We start from the raw sequence: 23,447 nt of genomic DNA on the forward strand, positions 1-23,447 counted from the left end.
ATCAATGTTGTGAGCAAGACTCACGTTTTCTGAGAGTACAGGTCGAAGTGAAGCCCCAGAAATATGAGCCCGGGGCTGAAGAAGGGAAAGAGAAACTACAACTTAAATTGACCTTAATTGTTTGCTTTTTTATGTTATTTTAAGTTTGTTCTCATTTGGAGTGAGGGGGAGCATTAATCTGCGATGCCAAGCCGTATTATAAACCATGTTAATCACTTTATAACCAGGTTTTAGTTGTTTTAGTTTAGCGTTATCGTTCACTATTAGGCAGTTTAGTTTTCAGCATTTTTTAATTGCTGCTCGGGGTCGATTTATTGACGATAATCCGTACCCTGACTCAGTGATTAGACCACGATAGTCTTAGGTTGGCAATTCCATGATACTGATCCGGCATCAATGAAGGAACGTCCAATATAAGTCCCAGTCTAGGTGGCCTCCTCCTGTTCCTGTGTAACAGGCTCAAGGGGCTGAACGACCTCCTCCTGTTCCTGTGTAACAGGCTCAAGGGGCTGAACGACCTCCTCCTGTTCCTGTGTAACAGGCTCGAGAGGCTGAACGGCCTCCTCTTGTTCCTGTGTAACAGGCTCGAGGGGCTGAATGGCCTCCTCCTGTTCCTGTGTAACAGGCTCGAGGGGCTGAATGGCCTCCTGTTCCTGTGTAACAGGCTCGAGGGGCTGAATGGGCCTCCTCCTGTTCCTGTGTAACAGGCTCGAGGGGCTGAATGGCCTCCTCCTGTTCCTGTGTAACAGGCTCGAGGGGCTGAATGGCCTCCTCCTGTTCCTGTGTAACAGGCTCGAGGGGCTGAATGGCCTCCTCCTGTTCCTGTGTAACAGGCTCGAGGGACTGAATGGCCTCCTCCTGTTCCTGTGTAACAGGCTCGAGGGGCTGAATGGGCCTCCTCCTGTTCCTGTGTAACAGGCTCGAGGGGCTGAAAGGCCTCCTCCTGTTCCTGTGTAACAGGCTCGAGGGGCTGAAAGGCCTCCTCCTGTTCCTGTGTAACAGGCTCGAGGGGCTGAATGGCCTCCTCCTGTTCCTGTGTAACAGGCTCGAGGGGCTGAATGGTCTCCTCCTGTTCCTGTGTAACAGGCTCGAGGGGCTGAAAGGCCTCCTCCTGTTCCTGTGTTTTGCTTCTGATTAAAAACACAAAATGGAGGCTAAAGACATTGTCAGAAAACACTTTCTACATAGAGGAGGGGCCTGGGCCCGGGGGAAGGGCCTGGGCTCGGGGGAGGGGCCTGAGCCTGGGGGAACCCTGATCTCAGATTTGATACTGAGAGAAGATTTGAGTAAAAGCAGAGATTGGATATTGAGCGAGACCAGCTGCTAATCCCATTTGCATTTTCCTTCCGATTCTAAGCTGTCTTTTCTTTTCTAGGGGTTTATACATTTGGTCTTTTTGCAACTGACATATTTGTAAATGCGGGACAAGTGGTGATGGGGAGTCCGACGCCACATTTCCTAACGGTCTGTCGACCAAACTATACAGCTCTGGGTTGCAGGCTGTCCTCCCAGTTCATCAGCTCACAGGATGCCTGCACGGGGAGCCCCAACCTTGTGTCCAGTGCAAGACGAGCTTTTCCATCCAAGGATGCTGCGCTCAGTATGTACGCTGCCATGTACACTGTGGTAAGTCCAGCATATGTTGCAAATACACTCCTCGCAATGTAATAAACTTTGATGCATTTTAGTCATTCTCGGAACAGCAGTAACCATGAATGTCAAGAGTGTACTGCGTGTCTCATTCAGCAGCATTGACCTCACCTGCTACATGAAGGGTATGAGTGTGTCACTGATGGGTGTCAGAGACTCCATTGTGCTCAGTGTGATCCAATGTTATGTCCATTAGCAAGAGCAGCAGAATCTGATCGGTCCAGTCCCACAGCACAATGATATTCAGGTCCAGACGCCAAGCAGCGCCTGAGCTGAAGGCCTGATTGTGGATAACACGCCACACGACAAAGTTCTGTCGGGAGAAAGAGGAGAGCCAGGAGGCGGAGAAGCGAGGTTCAGGGATGTGCTGGAAATGGCGGTAAGACACCCAGCAAGAGTCGAAGCAATCCCTCAGAGCACCCAAGGAATGTGTGTGCACAGGAAATGAACAGGCACAAGCTGAAGAATATTTGAGCAATGAGAAATGCTGGAAGGGGGCATCCACTGATATGTGTACAGGGCTCTGAACACCACTGCAGACACAGCATGACAGCAGATATCAGAGACACAGATCCAAAATGGACCAGTTGCTCCAGATAGCTAAATGTGCCGAGTTTGATTAGCGGTCCGTGCTCCGTGCTCATCTCATCCAGTGTGGCACTACATTCAGTGTCCTTGGGATAGGGAGAGCAAAGGTCAGCCAGAATTCCTACTCCTGATCACTGGAGTGTGACTGTGTGTGTGTGAGATGGTGTGTGTATGTATGAGCATGTAACACGGTATGAGGTGGTGCGTGTGTATGAGCGTACAAAAGTGTGAGATGGTGTGTGTGTGAGATAGTGTGTATGAGGCGGTGTGTGTGTGAGATAGTGTGTGTGTATGAGCATGTGAAGGTGTGTGTGTGAGATGGTGTGTGTGTGAGATGGTGTGTGTGTGAGATGGTGTGTATGAGATAGTGTGTGTGTGAGATAGTGTGTGTGAGGCAGTGTGTGTGTGAGATAGTGTGTGTGTATGAGCGTGTGAAGGTGTGTGTGTGAGACGGTGTGTGTGTATGAGCGTGTGAAGGTGTGTGTGTATGAGTGTGTGAAGGTGTGAGATGGTGTGTGTATGAGCGTGTGAAGGTTTGAGGTGGTGTGTGTGAATGACTGGTGAAGCTCGACTGTGATGCCCCTGTGTTAATTACCCTGTTGACACTCATGGTTTAGGTCAATAGATGAAAAACAGCACAGGGTGCAGTGCCATCCTCCCCCAGTGAGTTCAGCTTGTGCACTAGCAGACTTGTAGTGAACAGTGAAATGGGCTGCCACCAATCAAGTGGGAAATAAATTACTGAGGAAGGAAAGTGAAGATGGCGGTGGGAATGGGTTCAAGAGACAATTAGACATGTTTCTAGAGAGTGGCAACTGAGGGTTACCAATCAGCTGGCTGAACTGACTATGAAAAAGGGAGAAAATTAGAAAATAAAAGTCACAAGCTGATCCCTGAGGCAGTAAGTAGCTGTCAAACGCTAATAACTGATCAAAAATTGACACAAGCTAAGGAGACGAGACCCAGGACCAGAGATTGAAAATATTCACTGTGGTAGCGAGCGTGTGATACAGTCGGTCTATGACTGTGGGACTCAGTGTATGTGAGATACAGTCGGACTGATACGATCAATACATTATCACTTATTTCGATTCGATCAGCATGTAATGCCTCACAGTTTGTTTGTAGTTTTGAACAACTCAGAAGTAACTTGCAGAAAACTGTTAAAAATTTAGAGGAAATGATTTTGTTGCTTGTTCTCTCTGTCTGATTGGTTTTGTAAACCCTGATGAGTCCAGCTTGTTTTTATTCCCAGATGTATGTTACAATCATGTTCCGAGCCAAGGGGACACGGCTCACCAAGCCCGTGCTGTGCTTGACGCTTCTGTGCTTGACCTTTCTAACGGGAGTGGTGCGAGTTTCTGAGTATCGCAACCATTGGTCCGATGTCCTGGTGGGGTTCCTCACCGGTGGAGCAGTCGCCGTGTTTCTGGTGAGTGGCAGCAGGCAGGAACCTTGTAGAGAATGCAATAGGGCTTGACAAGTAGAGATGCAACCCACATTGACTGGGTACTAGGGCCTGAAGAGTAGTAATCCCATAATGGACATAACTTCATTCAACTGGTTTTGCCGAGGATTCAGTGAAAATCACAGCCTTCAGTCGGAAGTCTCTGGGTCCAGAGATTACAGACACACTCAGAGGAGATTCTGACTTCTTTTTGCTGGTGTGATGAATAGACCTGGAAATCCCCCCAAATCAGTAAATGACGTGGAAGAGAAAAGGCTCTGGTGAAATGGAGACACAGTCGAGACTACAGGGCTCAGCAGACATTAATGACAATTCATAGTTCCACAGACATCTCCAAAGTACGTCTACCATGTAGCTCAGAGATTTGTAACTTGTGGTGCAATTGTGATAAGTTTCTGTCCATTGAGCAGGGTAAGGATTATTCCCAGTGTAACAATAGAGTTTTACTCAGCAGAGTAAGGATTATTCCCTGTTGAACTGCTCTGATAATTCACCAGAAGAGTTCAAAACGGCCGTCTTTTGCATACACCGTACTTGAGAAGAACAATTTTTTCACTAGAAACAAGTTCTAAGACTCTCCAATAACATTTTGCAGGTGTGCTGTGTTGTTCATAATTTTAAAGGCCCGAATCCCGTGTGTAAGAAAGTGCGGAGCGTGCCAAAGCCGGTCTGTGTGATGCTTGCCCTCCCGTGTGTGGAAAGTCCACTAGAAAAGTTAAGTGTTGTTCAGGTAAGAGGTCGTGACCCCCAAAAAACTGCAGAGTGATGGCCAAAAGCAGCTATCTGCCTTCCGTCCACGCACTGGGCTGTGGAAAGAAACATGTGGTGGAATTGCAGACAATTCAGCTCGATGATCCTTCAGTTCCTCAGGAAGTGAGAATAAACATGGCAGCAAACCAGGCTGAAAGAATTAAATATAATTTATCTCCAATGAAGTAATGATCTCATTCATCCTCCAGTTCCTGAAACATTAGCAACTTCAAAAGCGGAAGTTTTTTAAAATTACTTTTTCCATTAAAATATATTTTTCTCACTGAAGTCTCGACACTGAGGCTCTGAAGAAGTACAGACGCCTGTGAGCTCAGCGACAAGACCTGTGTTTGGTGCTGAGCTGGTCAGGCCTGCTTTGTGTGGCCATCACTATAAAGACTTTTATCCCATATATGAACTTTCCTACTGAGCCCAGGAACTTCCCAGCCCCTGCCTAATGCACTTGTCCTTCATGGCAACAGCTGTTCATGTCTTGCAGGTCAAACGTCAGGTGAGGTTAACTCCTGGATCCAGTCAGACATGAAGATACCAATAAATAAATACAAAAATAGATATGTACACAGTCCAGGAGTACGTGAGCTGGACTTAGTCCTGATGGCCCCTGTGTGTATTTGCTGTGTTATACTTTGGCTGTGACACCTCGACTGTCTCAGGCACAGTTTCAGTCTGAACTCTTCTCTTTTCAGAATCGTCCAGCTGAATTCTCAGAAGGTACATGAACGGCATCCCTGCTTCTTCCCTTCGACGCCCGATGTGCTGATCGCCACCCGATCAGTGATGAGTGAAGTCTGAGTTGCAGATGGAGCAGCCGAGTGTGTGTGAACTTTGCATGGTCCGTCTCACTCCCTTAGAACTGAGTCTTGTGATTGTCGAACATTTTCCTGTAACATCACTTGTGTTTTGAGTCCCCTCCTCAGCCCTTTGGGTATATCACCAATACTCTGTGTAGGAAGCTCCACACCCCAATCATTCTGCTGGTAGCTCAGTGTCGATGCCCCCAGACCTACACTGGGTTCAATGAAAAATTCAAGCTTCTTATTGAGGCTCATTACAGACTTGAAACGAATAGCTGGAACAGTTTGTGCTGCAAGGATTGTTTTATTGGATTCAGGGGCAGTTTTCTGCACCTTCCCATTCCACTCCTTCCATCAAACACTGCATAATCTGCATCATTGGGGACTCTGCAATTCATTACATCTTCTGACTGAGGTGAGTAAACGCAGGCAAAAAGCAAAGCATCAATTATGGAACAGCTGGGCTGGGCTGAGAACCACTGGGGAACAGCTGGGCACCAGTGGGGAAGGGCTGGGCACCACTAGGGAACAGCTGGGTACCAGTGGGGAACAGCTGGGCACCAGTGGGGAACAGCTGGGCACCAGTGGGGAAGGGCTGGGCACCAGTGGGGAACAGCTGGGCACCAGTGGGGAAGGGCTGGGCACCAGTGGGGAAGGGCTGGGCACCAGAGGGGAACATCTGGGCACCGGTGGGGAACATCTGGGCACCAGTGGGGAAGGGCTGGGCACCATTGGGAAAGGGTTGGGCACCAGTGGGGAACAGCTGGGCACCAGTGGGGACGGGCTGGGCACCAGTGGGGAAGGGCTAGGCACCAGTGGGGAAGAGCTGGGCACCAGTGGGAAAGGGTTGGCCATCAATGTAGCAGGAACCGGAGGATTGAGGCGAAAGAGGACCATGTTCCAACCTGACATAGATGCCAAGGATAGATCTGCAAGGCAGTACGAGGTCATGGGGGTGATGTCGCAAGTGCCAATTATTGAGGGTGCAAAATGGAGATTGTGATATTAACCCCAAAGCCCAGAACCTTGGCCTGCTGCCATCAGGGTCTCGGGCAGTTACTGCACATACTTTGCCTCTTTCAGAAGTCTAAATAATTTGGGGAGAGTCTGATGTGGTGCAGAATATTCACAGCCTCACCAGAAGGAATACACTCAATAACCAGAATGACTTATGTCCTGTTTTGTTTTAGGAGAAACATTTGCGAAAATAAAGAAAGGAATTTTGCTCAAATCTTTTAGTTGTAAAAGGACAGCGTAATTTCCCTGTTCGATGAGCAGATTGGGCAGAGTTTGTGAATAACAGGATGTGATAATGAGTGTCCTTACTGCCATTCTAGGTTATTTATTCCATTATTAGCTGAACTGTCCAACACACAAGACACTGAACAGGGTGGTGATCCTGGAAACATATTGAGGGAAGCATCATTCTGAAGTATTTCTCAGGAATGATTTAATCCAGTCAATGACTGACAGTTGTCTGTCCTGTTCAAAATATAATGTTTCATTAAATGTTAGAATACCTTTGCAGGTGAAAAGAAACACATCTTGGTGTATGATTGGATTAAATTTAATAACATTATTACAATGAAATTCATCTTCATCAAGCACAATCGTTTTAATAGTTGCACCCAAACCAGAGGTACACAAAATGAGTGCATGTGAGCTAAGCCGAGTGTGCGTGAGAGACAGAATATGTGTGTGTGAGATAGAGTGTGTATGTGGCAGTATGTGTGTGATCAACAGTATATGTGAGTTGGTGATTGAGTGTAAGGAAGCATGTGTGAGTGTGGGTGTGAAATGGGGAATATGTGTATATACAGAATCATACAACCTGTTGTATCTCCTTTTGCCAGTGACGAAAGGTTAATGACCTGAACTGTTAACTCTGTTTAGAATCATAGAAAGTACAGCACAGAAGGAGGTGATTCGGCCCAACGTGCCTGTGCTGGCTCTATATATCCTGTATATCCTAAGTTTGAGTAAATGTGTAAGTGTGAGGAGCAAATTTTCAACATCGTTTGTGAGAATTTAAAAAAAAATTAAATAATGCCTTTCACGAACACCGGACATCGAAAGCGCTTTACAGCCAATGGGATACTCTTGGAGTGCAGTCATTGTCGCAATGTGGGAAACGTGGCAGTTAATTTGTGCACAGCAAGCTCCCACAAACAGCAATGTGATAATGAGCAGGTGATCTCTTTTTGGTTTTGGTGGAGGGATAAATGTTGACCGGGACACTGGGGAGAACTCCCCTGCTCTTTTTTGAATAGTGCTGCGGGACCTGAGAGAGCGGACAGGACCTCAATCTAACGTCTCACCTCAAGGTTTGGATTTTACACTCAAATCTTTGGAGTGGGACTTGACCCATAACCTTCTGACTCAGAGGCCTGACAGACATGGAATGTGTGAAAGAATGTGAATTTGAGCACATGAGTGAATAGAGAGCGAGTGACGAGTGTGGGCACATATGAATTAGTATGTAACAGTGGCTGTAAGAAGTGAATATGATTATGGAAGTGTGAGATATGAATGGGAGTATTAAGACTGAGTGTACAAAGTATGTGGCAATGCCTTTTAGTGAGTGCCTGGAGTATGTGCGAGTTCAAGGCTTTCAGCCTTTGTTATCAGATTTGACAACAACAACAACTTGTTTTTATATAGCGCCTTTAATGTAGTAAAACGCCCCACAACGCTTCCCAGGACTATTGTAAGACAAAAAATTGACATCAAGCCACATAAGAAATTAAGGCAGATGACCAAAAGCTTGGTCAAAGAGATAGGGAGGGGCGAGGCCATGGAGGGATTTGAAAACCAGGATGAAAACTTTGAAATCGAGGCATTGCTTAACTGGGAGCCAATATAGGTCAGTGAGCACAGGGGGTGATGGGTGAGCAGGACTTGGTGCAAGTTAGGACACGGGGCAGTGAACACAGGGGTGATGGGTGAGCAGGACTCGGTGCGAGTTAGGACACGGGGCCGTGAGCACAGCGGGTGATGGGTGAGCGGGACTCGGTGCGAGTTAGGATATGGGGCACGGGGGTGATGGGTGAAGAGGACTTGGTGCGAGTTAGGACATGGGGCAATGAGCACAGGGGGTGATGGGTGAGCGGGACTGGGTGTGAGTTAGGACATGGGGCACAGGGGGTGATGGGTGAGCGGGACTGGGTGTGAGTTAGGACATGGGGCACAGGGGGTGATGGGTGAAGAGGACTGGGTGCAAGTTAGGACACGGGGCCGTGAGCACAGGGGGTGATGGGTGAGCGGAACTCGGTGCGAGTTAGGACATGGGGCACAGGGGGTGATGGGTGAAGAGGACTGGGTGCGAGTTAGGACACGGGGCAGTGAGCACAGGGTGATGGGTGAACAGGACTTGGTGCAAGTTAGGACATGGGCAGTGGAGTTTTGGATGATTTCAAGGTTACGTAGGGTTGACGACTCCAACACACTCATATCTCACCCTCCACAGCTCCAAATCATCCAAAGTTCAGCTGCATGTATTGCATAGGATTACACAGGATATCCAGCACAGAAACAGGCCATTCGGCCCAACTAGTCCATGTTGGTATTTATGTTCCACATGGGCCTCCTCCTGTCTTTCCTCATCACTCATCACATAATCCACTATTCTCTTCTTCATACGCTTATCTAGTTTCCCCTTAAATGCATCCATATTCGGCTCAACCATTCCCTGTGGGAGTGAGTTCCACATTTTTACCATTCTCTGGGTAACGAAATTCTGAATTCCCTATTGGATCTCTTGGTGACTATCTTCTTTGTGCTTGGTTTGCTTTTTTATGGCTTTTTTTAACCTGCGTCGCCACTTTTGGTAATTGTGTATTTGTACCCCAAGATCCCTTTGCTCCTCTACCCCATTTAGAATCTTATTTTCCAAGTAATATGTGACCTCCTTATTTATCTTACCAAAATTATATACCCATCCTGCATTTTATTAATGTCCTCTTGTAATTTGTTGCAGTCCTTCTCAGTGTTGACTATCTCTCCCACCCTCAGTTTGGTGCCTCGATCACTTCCTTCCCCTTTTCCACTGGGCCAAATTTCCGCTAAGGTTTCCTCCCTGCCCTAGCCCTGAACTCGTATCTTTCTCCATTTTCTCTCTGATCTCCCCTCATGACCTCTCCGCGCTCATCTTGTCCCTGCTCACTCGACCCTATTCCCACTAAACTGTTGGCCACCAAACTTCCTTTTCTGGCTCCCATGTTAGCTGATATTATTAACAGTTCTCTCTCCTCAGGTACTGTCCCCCTTTCCTTCAAACCTGCCGTCAACACCCCTCTCAAAAAAACCACCCTTGACCCCTCCGTCTTTGCCAATTACAGCCCCATCTCCAATCTTCCTTTCCTCTCCAAAGTCTTTGAACGTGTTGTCGCCTCACAAATCCGTGCCCATCCTTCCCGCAATTCCAATTTTGAATCCCTCAGGTTTCCACCAATGCCACAGGCTCTCATCAAAATCACAAATGACATCTTTGTGACTGTGACAAAGGTAAACTATTTCCCCTCGTCCTTCTTGACATGTCTGCAGCCTTTGACACGGTTGACCACTCTATCCTTCTCCAATGTCTCTCCACTGCCGTCCAGCTGGGTGGGACTGCACTCACCTGGTTCCATTCTTATCGATCTAATCATAGCCAGAGAATCACCTGCAACGGCCTCTCTTCCCGCCCCTGCATCGTTACCTCTGGTGTTCCCCCTATCCTTGGTCTCCTCCTATTTCTCATCTACATGTTGCCCCTTGGCGACAACATCTGAAAACACAGAGTCAGTTTCCACAAGTACGCATATGACACCCAGCTCTACCTCACTACCACTTCTCTCAACCCCTCCATTCTCTAAAATTTCAGACCGTCTGACATCCAGTACTGGATAAGCAGAAATTTTCTCCAATTAATTATTGGGAAGACCGAAGCCATTGTCTTCCGTCCCCACCACAAACTGCGTTCCAACGCACTCCTGGCTGGCCTTCCACATTCTACCTTTTATGATGGCGGGAGAGAGAGTGGAGGGGGCGGCGGGGAGAGGGCAAGGAGAGGGAAAAAGAAGGGAGGGGAGAGAGAGGGATAAGGGGGAAGTCTGAAAGGAAAGGGAAAAGTGAGAGTGAGGAGGGGAGAGGGAAAGTGAAAAGGCAGAGGCAGAAGAGAGTGCCAGAAATGAGAGATGCATATTTAAATACTAAACTAATTTTGAGTAGGCCCCAGTAAGATTTGAACTCACGACCCCTGGTTTACAAGATCAGTGCTCTAACCCCTGAGCTATGGAGCCACCTGCTATAAGGAAGACAGAAGAAGGAGCAGGAAAGAGAGGGGAAGTGAGACAGGGAGAAGAAAGAGGGGAAGGGGAGAGCGAGAGTGGAAGGAGTGAGAGAGAGGGGAAGGGGAGAGAGAGGGGGAGGAACAGGAGAGAGTGGTGAAGGAGTGAGAGAGAGAGGGAAGGGGAAAGAGAGGTTAAGAGAAGAGAGGGGGAAGGAGTGAGAAAGAGTGAAGAAGAGGAGAGAGCAGAAGGGGAGTGAGACAGGGGGAGGGGAGAGAAGTGAAGGGGAAGGGAAGAGAGGGGAAGGAGTGAGAGAGAGGGGGAAGGGGAGATTTTTAACCAATAAGGGAATTAAGGGTTACGGGGAGAGGGCGGGGAAGTGGAGCTGAGTCCACGGCCAGATCAGCCATGATCTTATTGAATGGCGGAGCAGGCTCGAGGGGCTAGATGGCCAACTCCTGTTCCTGATTCTTATGTTCTTATGTACCCTACGTAAACTAGAGGTGATCCAAAACTTGGCTGCCCGTGTTCTAGCTCGCACCAAGTCCCGCTCACCCATCAACCCTGCGCTCGCTGCCCATGTCCTAACTCGCACCAAGTCCCGCTCACCCATCAACCTTGCGCTCGTTGATCTATATTGGCTCCTGGTTAGGCAATATCTCAATTTTAAAATTCTCATCCTTGTTTTCAAATCCCTCCATGGCTTTGCCCCTCTCTATCTCTGTAATCTCCTCCCACCCAACCCCCAAGATATTGACACTCCTCTAATTCTGGCCTCTTGAGCATCCCTGATTTTAATGGCTCCACGATTGGCAGCCATGTCATCAGCTTCCAAGGCCCTAAGTTCTGCAATTCCCTCCTTAACTCTCTCTGCCTCTCTCTCACCTCCTTTAAAACGCTCCTTAAAACCTACCTCTTTGAGCAAGCTTTTGGTTATCTGCCTTAATAGCTGCTCATGTGGCTTGGTGTCAACCTTTGCCTGATAACGCTCTTGTGAAGTGCCTTGGTATGTTTTACTATGTTAAAGGCGCTATATAAATATAAGTTGTTGTAGTTGTCTGAAAATTTAGAAATTATTTTTTTATTCCAAAGTCTAAATAGTTAATACCTTTTGCCACTGTGAATAGCTACCTGTACCTCTACTCTCTGCTTTCTGCCTTGCATCCAGCTAGCGATCCATTCTGCTACTTCCCTCTCCACATGCTACCAACTATGAATAAACTTATTCATTAGTCTATGATGTATCCTGCCTCGCCCTGTCCAACTCAGCCATCACTCTGGTGCACACTTGCTCTCCTCATCACAGAGGGAATACAAATTCACCAGAATGATACTGGGGCTTAAAGGGTTAACTTATAAGGACAGGTTGCATAAAATGAACTTGAGTATAGAAGATTGAGGGGTGATCTGATCGAAGCATTTAAAATGGTGAAAGGAGCTAGGGTAGATACAGAGAGACTATTTCCTCTGGTAGGGCAATCCAGAACAAAGGCACACAATCTTCAAATTAGAGCTGGGCAGTTTAGAAGTGAAATCAGGAAACAATTTTTCATACAAAGGGTAGTGGAAATCTGGAACTCTCTCCCAAAACCATGTGGATGATGTCCTGGTCATTAATATATATTAAAAAGAGCAATGCTCCTAATACTAAACCTTTTCAAGTAGAGCATTCCAGATCCCGACAACTCTCCGAGTGTAAAAAGTTCTCTTCATCTCTCCCCTAAATCTTTTGCCAATGATTTTAAATCGATAACTGGTTATTGACCCACTCGCCACAGGGAATAGATTTTCTCCATTTACTCTCAAAACCTCTCAACATCTTGAAAACCTCTACTAGGTCAGCTCTTAACCTTCTCCGTTCCAAGGAGAATAGTCCAAACTTTTCCAACGCCTTATAACTGAAGTTCCTCATCTCTTACATCCTGGTAAACCTCCTCTGTACCCTTTCTACGGTGTTTACATCATTCCTGAAGTGTAGTTCCCCAGGCTGTCCACAATGCACCAGCTGTGGTCTAACCAGTGATTTATAAAGTGCTAGCATGCTCTTTTATATTTTATAACATGCTTTTATATTCTATATTCTAGTCCCCTATTTATAAAACTAAGGTGCTTTTTTAACCACCTTATAAACTTGCCTGGCCACTTTAAGGATTTGTGTATATGGGCATCAAGATCTCTCTGTTCATCTACACTTTTCAAAATCGTGCCTTAGTAGTATGCTGCTGGTCCATATTAGTCCACTCAAAGTGCATTACTTCACATTTCACCGCATTGAACTCAATCTACCTGGCTTCTGCCCACTTCACAATCCTGTCTATGTCACCTTGAAGTCTGTAACTATCGTTATCACTATCTACTACTTTGCCAAATTTTGTATCATCTGCAAATTTTAGAATGATCCCACCACCTGAGTCTAAGTAATTTATAAAAATTGAAAAGAGTAATGGATCCAAAACTGACCCTTGAGGAACCCCACTGCAACCACATCCCAGTCTGATAAATACCCATCCACCACCTCCCTCTGCTCCCTGTCACTCAGCCAAGTCATATACTGCCACTTTCTCTTAATTTCATGGGCTTCCATCTTCTTAACAAGCCTCCTGAGGGCACTTTGTTGAATGCCTTACGAAAGTCCATATATACAACTACTGCACTACCTTGATCAACTTTCTCTGTTACCTCATCAAAGAATTCAATCAAGTTAGTCAGACACCATTTGTCTTTAACAAGTCCATGCGGGCTCTCTTTGATTAACCCATGACTTTCCAAATTAAAGTTTATCTTGTCCCTGATAATGGTTTTCAATAACTTCCCCAACACCGACATTAGGCTGACTGGCCTGTAGTTTGCTGGTTTATCCCTCTCCCCTTTCTTGAATAATGCTATAACATTAGCAATCCTTTAGTCCTCCAGCACTGCTCCAGTCTCTCTCTGCACAGATGCTGCCTGAGCTCCTGAGTATTTCCAGCACTTTCTGTTTTATTTCAGATTTCCAGCATCCGTAGTATTTTGCTTAAGGAATAAGAAGCTCATTATAACCTGATGCAAACTAGTCATTATAAACTATGTTTTATACAATAGTCACTTCCTTCACAGCTCACTTGTGTGGGTTATTGACTGGAAATACCAAGGTGTTTTCTGTTCTATTACTGCATTCATTTCTGTTTTCTATCTTGCAATTTGTTTTGCAAATTTCAGTACCTGTACAGGAGTCATTTTGTGGCATCACAGCTGCAGGGCTCTGAGATCAAGTAGCAGATTAGAATCAGAATGTTAAGCTCACAAATAGACATTGCTTTGTATGATGGGTGTGTCTAACTATGTTATTATGTAAATAAGTGTTACTAGGGAGTTACAGTTTAACTGTGAGAATTCCCTATTCACTGGGTAAATGAAAGAAAGACTTGCATTTATATAACTCTTTTCACAACCCAAAGACATCCCAAAGTGGTTTACAGCCAATTATGTACTTTTCTTGAAGTGTAGTTACTGTTGTAATGTAGGAAACAGAGCACTGGAAGATCCCACAAACAGCAATGTGATAATGACCAGAAACCTGTTTTACTGAAGGTGATTGAGGGAAAAATATTGGCCAGGACACAGTGATAGCTCCCCTGCTCTTCTTTGATAAAGTGCTATGGGATCTTTTACGTCCACCTGAGAGGGACAGATAATTACTCAACTTAACGTCTCATCTGAAAGATGGCACCTCTACCAGTGCAGCACTCCCTTGGTACTGCACTGGAGTGACAGTCTAGATAATGTATTCAAGTCTCTGGCGTGGGACTTGCTGGTAAGTTAGTCTACTGCCCCTGCTGGTGACCTGGGGTTATTACATCCCCCTGTTGGTGACCTGGGGTTATTGCACTGCCCCTGCTGGTGACCTGGGGTTATTACATCCCCCTGTTGGTGACCTGGGGTTATTACACTGCCCCTGCTGGTGACCTGGGGTTATTACATCCCCCTGTTGGTGACCTGGGATTATTGCACTGCGCCTGCTGGTGACCTGGGGTTATTACACTGCCCCTGCTGGTGACCTGGGGTTATTACACTGCCCCTGCTTGTGACCTGGGGTTATTACACTGCCCCTGCTGGTGACCTGGGGTTATTACATCCCCTTGTTGGTGACCTGGGGTTATTGCACTGCGCCTGCTGGTGACCTGGGGTTATTACACTGCCCCTGCTGGTGACCTGGGGTTATTACACTGCCCCTGCTTGTGACCTGGGGTTATTACACTGCCCCTGCTGGTGACCTGGGGTTATTACATCCCCTTGTTGGTGACCTGGGGTTATTGCACTGCCCCTGCTTGTGACCTGGGGTTATTACACAGCCCCTGCTGGTGACCTGGGGTTATTGTACTGCCCCCGCTGGTGACCTGGGGTTATTACATCCCTCTGCTGGTGACCTGGGGTTATTACATCCCTCTGCTGGTGACCTGGGGTTATTACACTGCCCCTGCTGGTGACCTGGGGGTATTGCACTGCCCCTGCTGGTGACCTTGGGTTATTGCACACATCCTGGTGGTGACCTGGGGTTATTGCACTCCCCCTGCTGGTGACCCGCGGTATGGTTCAGGGACCGGAAGTGTACGTGTGGTCGAGCACTTCCGGGTAAACTGTCGACATCGGAGGTGAGGCGGCATTGAGCATGCGTGGGTCCCTGCTGCAAATCAGTGTAAGTGTTAGAGATAAGTGTGTAAATAATAGTGAGTGTGAGTTTGGGGGAGGGTGAGTTTGGGGGAGGGGGAGTTTGGGGGAGGGGGAAGGTGAGTTTGGGGGAGGGGAGGGTGAGTTTGGGGGAGGGGAGGGGGAGTTTGGGGGAGGGGGAGGGGGAGTTTGGGGGAGGGTGAGTTTGGGAGAGGGGGAGTTTGGGGGAGGGGGAAGGTGAGTTTGGGGGAGGGGGAGGGGGAGTTTGGGGGAGGGGGAGTTTGGGAGAGGGGGAAGGTGAGTTTGGGGGAGGGGGAGTTTGGGGGAGGGGGAGTTTGGGGGAGGGGGAAGGTGAGTTTGGGGGAGGGGGAGTTTGGGGGAGGGGGAGGGGGAGTTTGGGGGAGGGGGAGTTTGGGAGAGGGGGAGTTTGGGGGAGGGGGAAGGTGAGTTTGGGGGAGGGGGAGTTTGGGAGAGGGGGAAGGTGAGTTTGGGGGAGGGGGAAGGTGAGTTTGGGGGAGGGGGAGGGTGAGTTTGGGGGAGGGTGAGTTTGGGGGAGGGTGAGTTTGGGAGAGGGGGAGTTTGGGGGAGGGGGAGTTTGGGGGAGGGGGAGTTTGGGGACAGACACTGGCTCTGAGGCGAGAGTGCCAGACTGAGAGAGGGAGTTTGGGGGAGGGGGAGTTTGGGGGAGGGGGAGTTTGGGGACAGACACTGGCTCTGAGGCGAGAGTGCCAGACTGAGAGAGGGAGTATTGGGCTGGGCTGGGCCCGGTGCAGGAAGTGGAAGTTTCCCTCGTTCTTTGAAGGAAAGCCTGACACAGGCCGACCGATCGTCCCCGTGCCCCCGGATTAGGGACTGTGACCCCGGGCGAACAATGTCCCCAGAAAAGTCCTCGGTTCAGAAACCTCGTCCCGTACAGCGTCTTTGTTTATTAATCGCGACTGTACAGAAACCCTGGAGGAAATTCTCGGCCATCCCGCCCGGTTTGAGCTCAGGAACGGATCCCAGGAGCCGGTTCAACAGCGATGGCGGCCCTGCCATCCCACGCTGCAGTGCAGTAGAGAAAAGACCCTATCGGCCAATAGACACTGAGTCAGCTGACCCCGTGTCTCGGCCAATGGACACCGAGTCAGCTGACCCCGTGTCTCAGCCAATAAGCACCGAGTCAGCTGACCCCGTGTCTCCGCCAATAGGCACCGAGTCAGCTGACCCCGTGTCTCGGCCAATAGGCACCGAGTCAGCTGACTCTGTGTCTCGACCAATAGGCATAGTCGGCTGACCCCGTGTCTCGGCCAACGGGTGAGTCGGCTGACCCCGTGTCTCAGCCAATAGGCACTGAGTCAGCTGACCCCGTGTCTCGGCCAAAGGCACCGAGTCAGCTGACCCTGTGTCTCGACCAATAGGCATAGTCGGCTGACCCCGTGTCTCGGCCAACGGGCGAGTCGGCTGACCCCGTGTCTCAGCCAATAGGCACTGAGTCAGCTGACCCCGTGTCTCAGCCAATAGGCACTGAGTCAGCTCACCCTGTGTCTCGGTCAACAGGCATAGTCAGCTGACCCCGTGTCTCGGCCAACGGGCGAGTCGGCTGACCCCGTGTCTCAGCTAATAGGTACTGAGTCAGCTGACCCCGTGTCTCGGCCAATAGTCACTGAGTCAGCTGACCCTGTGTCTCGGTCAACAGGCATAGTCAGCTGACCCCGTGTCTCGGCCAACGGGTGAGTCGGCTGACCCCGTGTCTCGGCCAATAGTCACTGAGTCAGCTGACCCCGTGTCTCAGCCAATAGGCACTGAGTCTGCTGACCCCGTGTCTAGACCAATAAGCATGAGTGCTGACCCCGTGTCTCGGCCAATAGGCACTGAGGCAGCTGACCCCGTGTCTCGGCCAATAGGCAGTCAGCTGACCTCATGCCTTTGCCAACAGGGATGAGTCGGCTGACCCCGTGTCTCAGCCAATAGGCACTGAGTCAGCTGACCCCGTGTCTCGGCCAATAGGCAGTCAGCTGACCCCATGTCTCAGCCAATAGGCACTGAGTCTGCTGACCCCATGTCTCGACCAATAAGCACTGAGTGCTGACCCCGTGTCTCAGCCAATAGGCACTGAGTCAGCTGACCCCGTGTCTTGTCCAATAGGCAGTCAGCTGACCCCATGTCTTGGCCAACAGGGACGAGTCGGCTGACCCCGTGTCTCAGCCAATAGGCACCGAGTCTGCTGACCCCATGTCTCGGCCAACCGGGCAAGTCGGTCGGCAGAAACCTTTAAAATACGCTGGATTAGCTGAGGGTGCGAGGGCAGAAGGTGTGGGCGAGGGCGAGTGTATTTACTTTACTAAATAAGGGAAGCTCTAAATTCTCCCGTCTGGGAGAGGTTTCTGAAACCACCTGAGATGGAATATCTCTGTCTGTTTGAACAGATTTAAAATTGAGAAACTAAAAGTTAGTGTATTCGGGGATAAGTATTGTTGATACAGTGCGATAACCAGGAAAGACGCAAGATTTGAGATTTGGTATATCCCACCCACTGAAGCAGCAAAGGCGTGATGCCGGTTTTCTCCAAACACGTCCTGGCTGTGCTCCCACCGGTTGTCCCTGGATTCAGTTTAGAAATTATGGTCACCTTAGCCTAACAAATCTACTTTGAGGAATTGGCATTTAATGGAGTTGATATATCAGGCTTGATATAGTGATGGTCTACTCCCCTAGGATCCAGAAACAATACTGGCCCTGAAATTCCAACGCCCAGGTCTGTACGAAGTTTCTACGGACCCGGAAGGCATCGGAAAAGCTGGTTTTCAGCGTGCAATACGCATGCACTGTAAACCGGCTTTTCCGATCTTTCAAGTTTCTGGCTTGACAGATCCTCCGTATCTCGTGAGCGAGGACACTTACAGGGCAAGATTTTCGATATTTATGAATATCTTGCCCTGCAAGTCGGCACATAGCCTACTTTTACAGGCACAAGTGTTTAAAAATACACAAAGACATTTTAAAATAAAGTTATAAAAACACATTTTATTGTTAAAACCCTCCCCACTATGGTAAGTTTATTTTAAAGCTTAATTAAAAAAAACTTTTAAAAAGTCGGGAAAATAATATTTTTTTATAACAACTTTAGTTTAAATGAATGTTAAATATGTTGTTTATTTTCTATTTTTTATTGTGTTTTGGGTGTTTGGGGGAGTTTCTCATTCATAGTAATAGGAGTTACGGACTTACGGAACTCCTGTTACTGTGAATGAGAATCTATACTTCACCCGATTGGCTGCTGTCTCCAGCTCCCGGCCTGCGCACGTCCCCACTTGCGCACGTCCCCACGTGCACGCGCTGCAACGCGCAGTCACGGGAGGCCTCCGGCTCACAACTTCCAACGGGCGCAGCGGCAACAGGTAAGAGCGCATCTTTTTTCTCTTTTTCTGTCGTTTGCCCGCGGGAAGATTTCGACCGGAATTTAAGGGACAATGTCTTTTTAGCAGTTGTCTGACTCTTTATTACACACTTGTGGCTCTGTTTACTGCTGAGGCCAGGAGTTAAACAGGTCAGACTGGAAACTGCTCTGGTTCACTGTTAAATCATGAGTCCGATCGGATTAATTTGAAAATTGTGGGAACAAGGAGATTCTGTTTATTGCACTGATCAGGTGTTAGTGTTAGCCAGTCTCAGACTTAACAGCGCTATAAATGTGTTGCCTGAGGGTCACACAGTATCAGACATGAGTGATCTACGGTGTGAGTATGGGAGTGAGTGTGTCTGTGTGTGTCGATGCCGCTGTCTGATTCACTGCTCACTCTGACCGAGCTGTGCTTTCTCCTCAGGGGCCCAGCTGGAATGGACGTGTGTTACATGATCGTTGTTGGCAGTTTCTTCGTTTTCCAGGTCCTGTTTCATATAGTCACTCCCCGTCTCTCCACTCTGCTCAGCTGGGGATACAGGAACTTATCGCAGGCACAGAAAACGGAATGGGATTCGAGGTACTTGATCTCTGGACTCTGACCAGCAGTGCCAAGGTCCAAATATGTTATCTGAGTTTCTCAGGGTGCACCTGCTGCCTGGCTGATCGTGCTGACCTGTGTACGTGTCGATCTCTACCCACAGAGGAGCTGTTTACCACAGTCTGAGGCAGCAGGTGCTACCGGGCTGCCTCTCACTGTGGGCTGGCTGCGCAAATATAAATGCACATGGTGTGTTCGCCACGCGTGTCTGGCGGCGTTCCCCACATGTGTCTAGGTGTGAATGGGGCGTGTTCACAGCGTACTTGCACTGAATGTACACTGATGACACCCAGCCCTACCTCACTACCACTTCTCTCGACCCCTCCACGGCCTCTAAATTGTCAGACTGCTTGTCCGACATCCAGTTCTGGATGAGCAGAAATTTTTTCTAATTGAATATTGGGCGGACCAAAGCCATTTTCAGTAACCGCCACAAACTCCGTTCCCTAGCCACTGACTCCATCCCTCTCCCTAGCATCTGTCTGAGGCTGAACCAGACTGTTCGCAACCTTGGTGTCATATTTGACCCTGAAATGAGCTTTTGACCACATATCCGCAATATAGCTAAGACCGCCTATTTCCACCTCCATAACATCACCCGTCTCAGCTCATCTGCTGCTGAAGCCCTTATCCATGCCTTTGTTACCTCAAGACGTGACTATTCCAGTGCACTCCTGGCTGGCCTTCCACGTTCTACCCGACATAAACTAGAGGTGATCCAAAACTCGGCGTCCCATCCGACTTTTCTACTTTGAGGACTGACAACCTGTTAAGTGCCTTCTCTTTCTATATTTTTAGCCTCTCCAATTTCTCTACTGCCTCCTCCCTTACTGTAACATTGGCAATTTCCTCTTCTTTAGTTAAGACAGATGCAAAGTACTCACTTAGTAGCTCAGTCATACCCTCTGCCTCGACAAGAAGATCTCCTTTTGATCCCTAATTGGCCCCACCCTGCCTTTTACACTGTCCCATCAAACACTCCCAGGGCAGGTACAGCACGGGTTAGATACAGAGTAAAGCTCCCTCTACACTGTCCCATCAAACACTCCCAGGGCAGGTACAGGGGGTTAGATACAGAGTAAAGCTCCCTCTACACTGTCCCATCAAACACTCCCAGGGCAGGTACAGCACGGGGTTAGATACAGAGTAAAGCTCCCTCTACACTGTCCCATCAAACACTCCCGGGGCAGGTACAGCATGGGGTTAGATACAGAGTAAAGCTCCCTCTACACTGTCCCATCAAACACTCCCAGGGCAGGTACAGCACGGGGTTAGATACAGAGTAAAGCTCCCTCTACACTGTCCCATCAAACACTCCCAAAGCAGGTACAGGGGGTTAGATACAGAATAAAGCTCTCTCTACACTGTCCCATCAAACACTCCCAGGGCAGGTACAGCACGGGGTTAGATACAGAGTAAAGCTCCCTCTACACTGTCCCATCAAACACTCCCAGGGCAGGTACAGCACGGGTTATATCATCATCATTATCGGCTGTCCCTTGGAGTCGAGTTCTCAGGTGACTGTACGGTCCAATGTGAGAATTACAGTCTCTGTCCCTGGTGGGACAGACAGTGGTTGAGGGAAGGGGATGGTCGAGAAGCCTCGTTTGCCGCACGCTCTTTCCGCTGTCTATGCTGGTTCTCGGCGATGAGACTCGAGGTGCTCAGCAGCCTCCTGGATGCTCTTCCTCCACTTTGGGCGGTCATGGACCAGGGATTCCCAGGAGTCAGTGGGGATGTCAAGGAGGCTTTGAGGGTATCCTTGAAGCATTTCCTCTGCCCTCCTGGGGCTCGCTTGCCGTGTCGAAGCTCCGTGTAGAGCAAACACTGCCAGATGCTTCAGATCAGCTCCAATGTCCATATGGAAAAGTCAATAGTAGTTCATGCCAAAGGCTTGATACAGAGGCATTGCCACCCAGTCACTGAGAAACCGGGCAGGAATAAGGCTTATGGAGAACTGATACCCTCAGCACACACACAAGTTCTGTCTGTGTGCCTATCTAACCATCATCCCCTTGGATCAGTCAAAACAAGCTTTACGTTGACATAACATACAGGCTTGCTGTACACTTGTGATCATTCCCTTTTACTTATTCCTTACTGTGTGTCCTCAGATGTGTGTCCACGGTCCATGCTCTTGTGGTGGGAGGACTGGCTTTGTACATCCTCTGGTTCGATGACCCCGTCAACAGAGACCGTATCTGGTAAGAACCTGACGTCCTTACAACACTGACCCATCCCTCGCCCCCTCCCTCCGTCTCCCACCCCATCACACCATCCCTCGACCCCTCCCTCGCTCTGTCCTACCATTCTTTCCCCCCCACTATATAACCCCCCTCACTGCTTCAGCAAGCACCAGCGTTGGGGAGCTAGTGTGACCGAGTGGGGAAATAAACCCTCAGCCGGAGAGAGAGTTCAGACTCGGGTTCCCCTCAACTTTAGTTTAGCTTCTGCCAGCAAATAAATTCCAACAAATGAGCTCACAGCGCCATTATTCAATTTCACAAATCTCCTCAAATGGAACAGAGCAGACCGGTCCAATATTGTCCTCCCTCCCCTCCCCTCTCCCTTCCTCCCCTCCCTCCCCCCTCCCTTTCCCTCCCCCCTCCCTTCCCCCCTTCCTCCCCCCACCCCACCTCCCTCTCCCTCCTTCCCTCCCTTCCTCCCCTCCCTCTCCCTTCCTTCCCTCCTCCCTGCCCTCCCCCTCCCTTCCTCCCTCCCCCCTTACTTCCCTTCCCCCCTACCCCCTCCCTCCCCCCCCAACCCCCTACCCTCTCCCTTCCCCCCCCAACCCCCCTCTTTCCCCCCCCTACCCCCTCCCTTCCCCCCCAACCCCCCTCTTCCCCCCCTACCCCCTCCCCTCCCCTCCCTTCCCGCCCCTCCCCTCCCCTCCCCCTCCCATCCCTTCCCCTCTCCTTCCCCCCCCCCTCCCCCTTCCCCTCCCCTCCCCTTCCCCTCCCCTCCTCTTCCCCTCCCCTCCCCTTCCCCTCCACTCCACTCCCCCTCCACTCCACTCCACTCCCCCTCCCCTCCACTCCACTCCCCCTCCCCTCCACTCCACTCCCCCTCCCCTCCACTCCCCCTCCCCTCCACTCCCCCTCCCCTCCCCTCCACTCCCCCTCCACTCCACCGCCCCTCCACTCTCCACTCCCCCGCCCCTCCACTCCCCCGCCCCTCCACTCCCCCTCCCCTCCACTCCCCCTCCCCCTCCCCTCCCCCTCCCCCTCCCCTCCCCCTCCACTCCACTCCCCCTCCACTCCACTCCCCCTCCCCTCCACTTCCCCTCCCCTCCCCTCCACTCCCCCTCCCTCCACTTCCCTCCCCCTCCCTCCACTTCCCTCCCCCTCCCTCCACTTCCCCCCTCCCTCCACTTCCCCCCCCCTCCCTCCACTTCCCCCCCCCCCCTCCACTTCCCCCCCCCTCCCTCCACCCCCCCCTCCCTCCTCCACCCACCCCCTCCCTCCCTCCACTCCCCCCTCCCTCCACTCCCCCCTCCCTCCACTCCCCCCTCCCTCCACTTCCTCCCCCCCTCCCTCCACTTCCCCCTCCCTCCACTTCCCCCCCCTCCACTCCCCCCCCCTCCACTTCCCCCCCCCTCCACTTCCCCCCCCTCCACTCCCCTCCATCCCCCTCCATTTCCCCCCCCCTCCATTTCCCCCCCCTCCCTCCACTCCCCCCCCCTCCCTCCACTTCCCCCCCTCCCTCCCTCCACTTCCCCCCCCCTCCACCCCCCCCCTCCACCCCCTCCCTCCACTCCCCCTCCCCTCCACTCCCCCTCCCCTCCACTCTCCACTCCCCCGCCCCTCCACTCCCCGCCCCTCCACTCCCCCTCCCCCTCCCCTCCACTCCCCCTCCCCCTCCACTCCCACTCCACTCCACTCCCCCTCCACTCCACTCCCCCTCCCCTCCACTCCCCCTCCCCTCCACTTCCCCTCCCTCCACTCCCCCTCCCCTCCACTCCCCCTCCCCTCCACTCCCCCTCCCCTCCACTCCCCCTCCCCCTCCACTCCCACTCCACTCCACTCCCCCTCCACTCCACTCCCCCTCCCCTCCACTTCCCCTCCCCTCCACTCCACTCCCTCCCCTCCACTTCCCCCACTTCCCCCTCCCTCCACTTCCCCCTCCCTCCACTTCCCCCCCCTCCCTCCACTTCCCCCCCCTCCCTCCACTTCCCCCCCCTCCCTCCACTTCCCCCCCCCTCCCTCCACTTCCCCCCCCCCCTCCACTTCCCCCCCTCCTCCCTCCACTTCCCCCCCTCCCTCCACTTCCCTCCCCCTCC

General features: G+C 50.5%; 1 protein-coding gene, 1 long non-coding RNA gene and 1 other non-coding gene across 3 annotated transcripts in view; 2 read left to right on the top strand and 1 right to left on the bottom strand.

The window, feature by feature from the left end:
• The window catches only part of LOC139237777 (phospholipid phosphatase-related protein type 5-like), a 34,166-nt gene extending 28,897 nt beyond the window's left edge, over nt 1–5,269 (top strand). The window contains exons 3-6 of the mRNA XM_070866961.1: nt 1,376–1,626; nt 3,494–3,670; nt 4,302–4,427; nt 5,174–5,269. Of these exons, the coding sequence (XP_070723062.1) occupies nt 1,376–1,626; nt 3,494–3,670; nt 4,302–4,427; nt 5,174–5,269 (650 nt within the window). The remainder of the gene's footprint in view (nt 1–1,375; nt 1,627–3,493; nt 3,671–4,301; nt 4,428–5,173) is intronic.
• Nucleotides 5,270–10,477: 5,208 nt separating this feature from the next.
• Nucleotides 10,478–10,550, bottom strand: trnat-ugu (transfer RNA threonine (anticodon UGU)). Its single transcript has one exon. It is a non-coding gene; the product is annotated as a tRNA-Thr (tRNA).
• A 4,605-nt stretch (nt 10,551–15,155) lies between these two features.
• LOC139237778 (uncharacterized) lies at nt 15,156–21,367 on the top strand. The gene is made up of 3 exons (XR_011588515.1): nt 15,156–15,213; nt 18,992–19,147; nt 21,283–21,367. It is a non-coding gene; the product is annotated as an uncharacterized lncRNA (long non-coding RNA).
• The last annotated feature ends 2,080 nt before the right edge of the window (nt 21,368–23,447 follow it).

Source organism: Pristiophorus japonicus, chromosome 24, assembly GCF_044704955.1.
Source record: "Pristiophorus japonicus isolate sPriJap1 chromosome 24, sPriJap1.hap1, whole genome shotgun sequence".
Taxonomy (NCBI): domain Eukaryota; kingdom Metazoa; phylum Chordata; class Chondrichthyes; family Pristiophoridae; genus Pristiophorus; species Pristiophorus japonicus.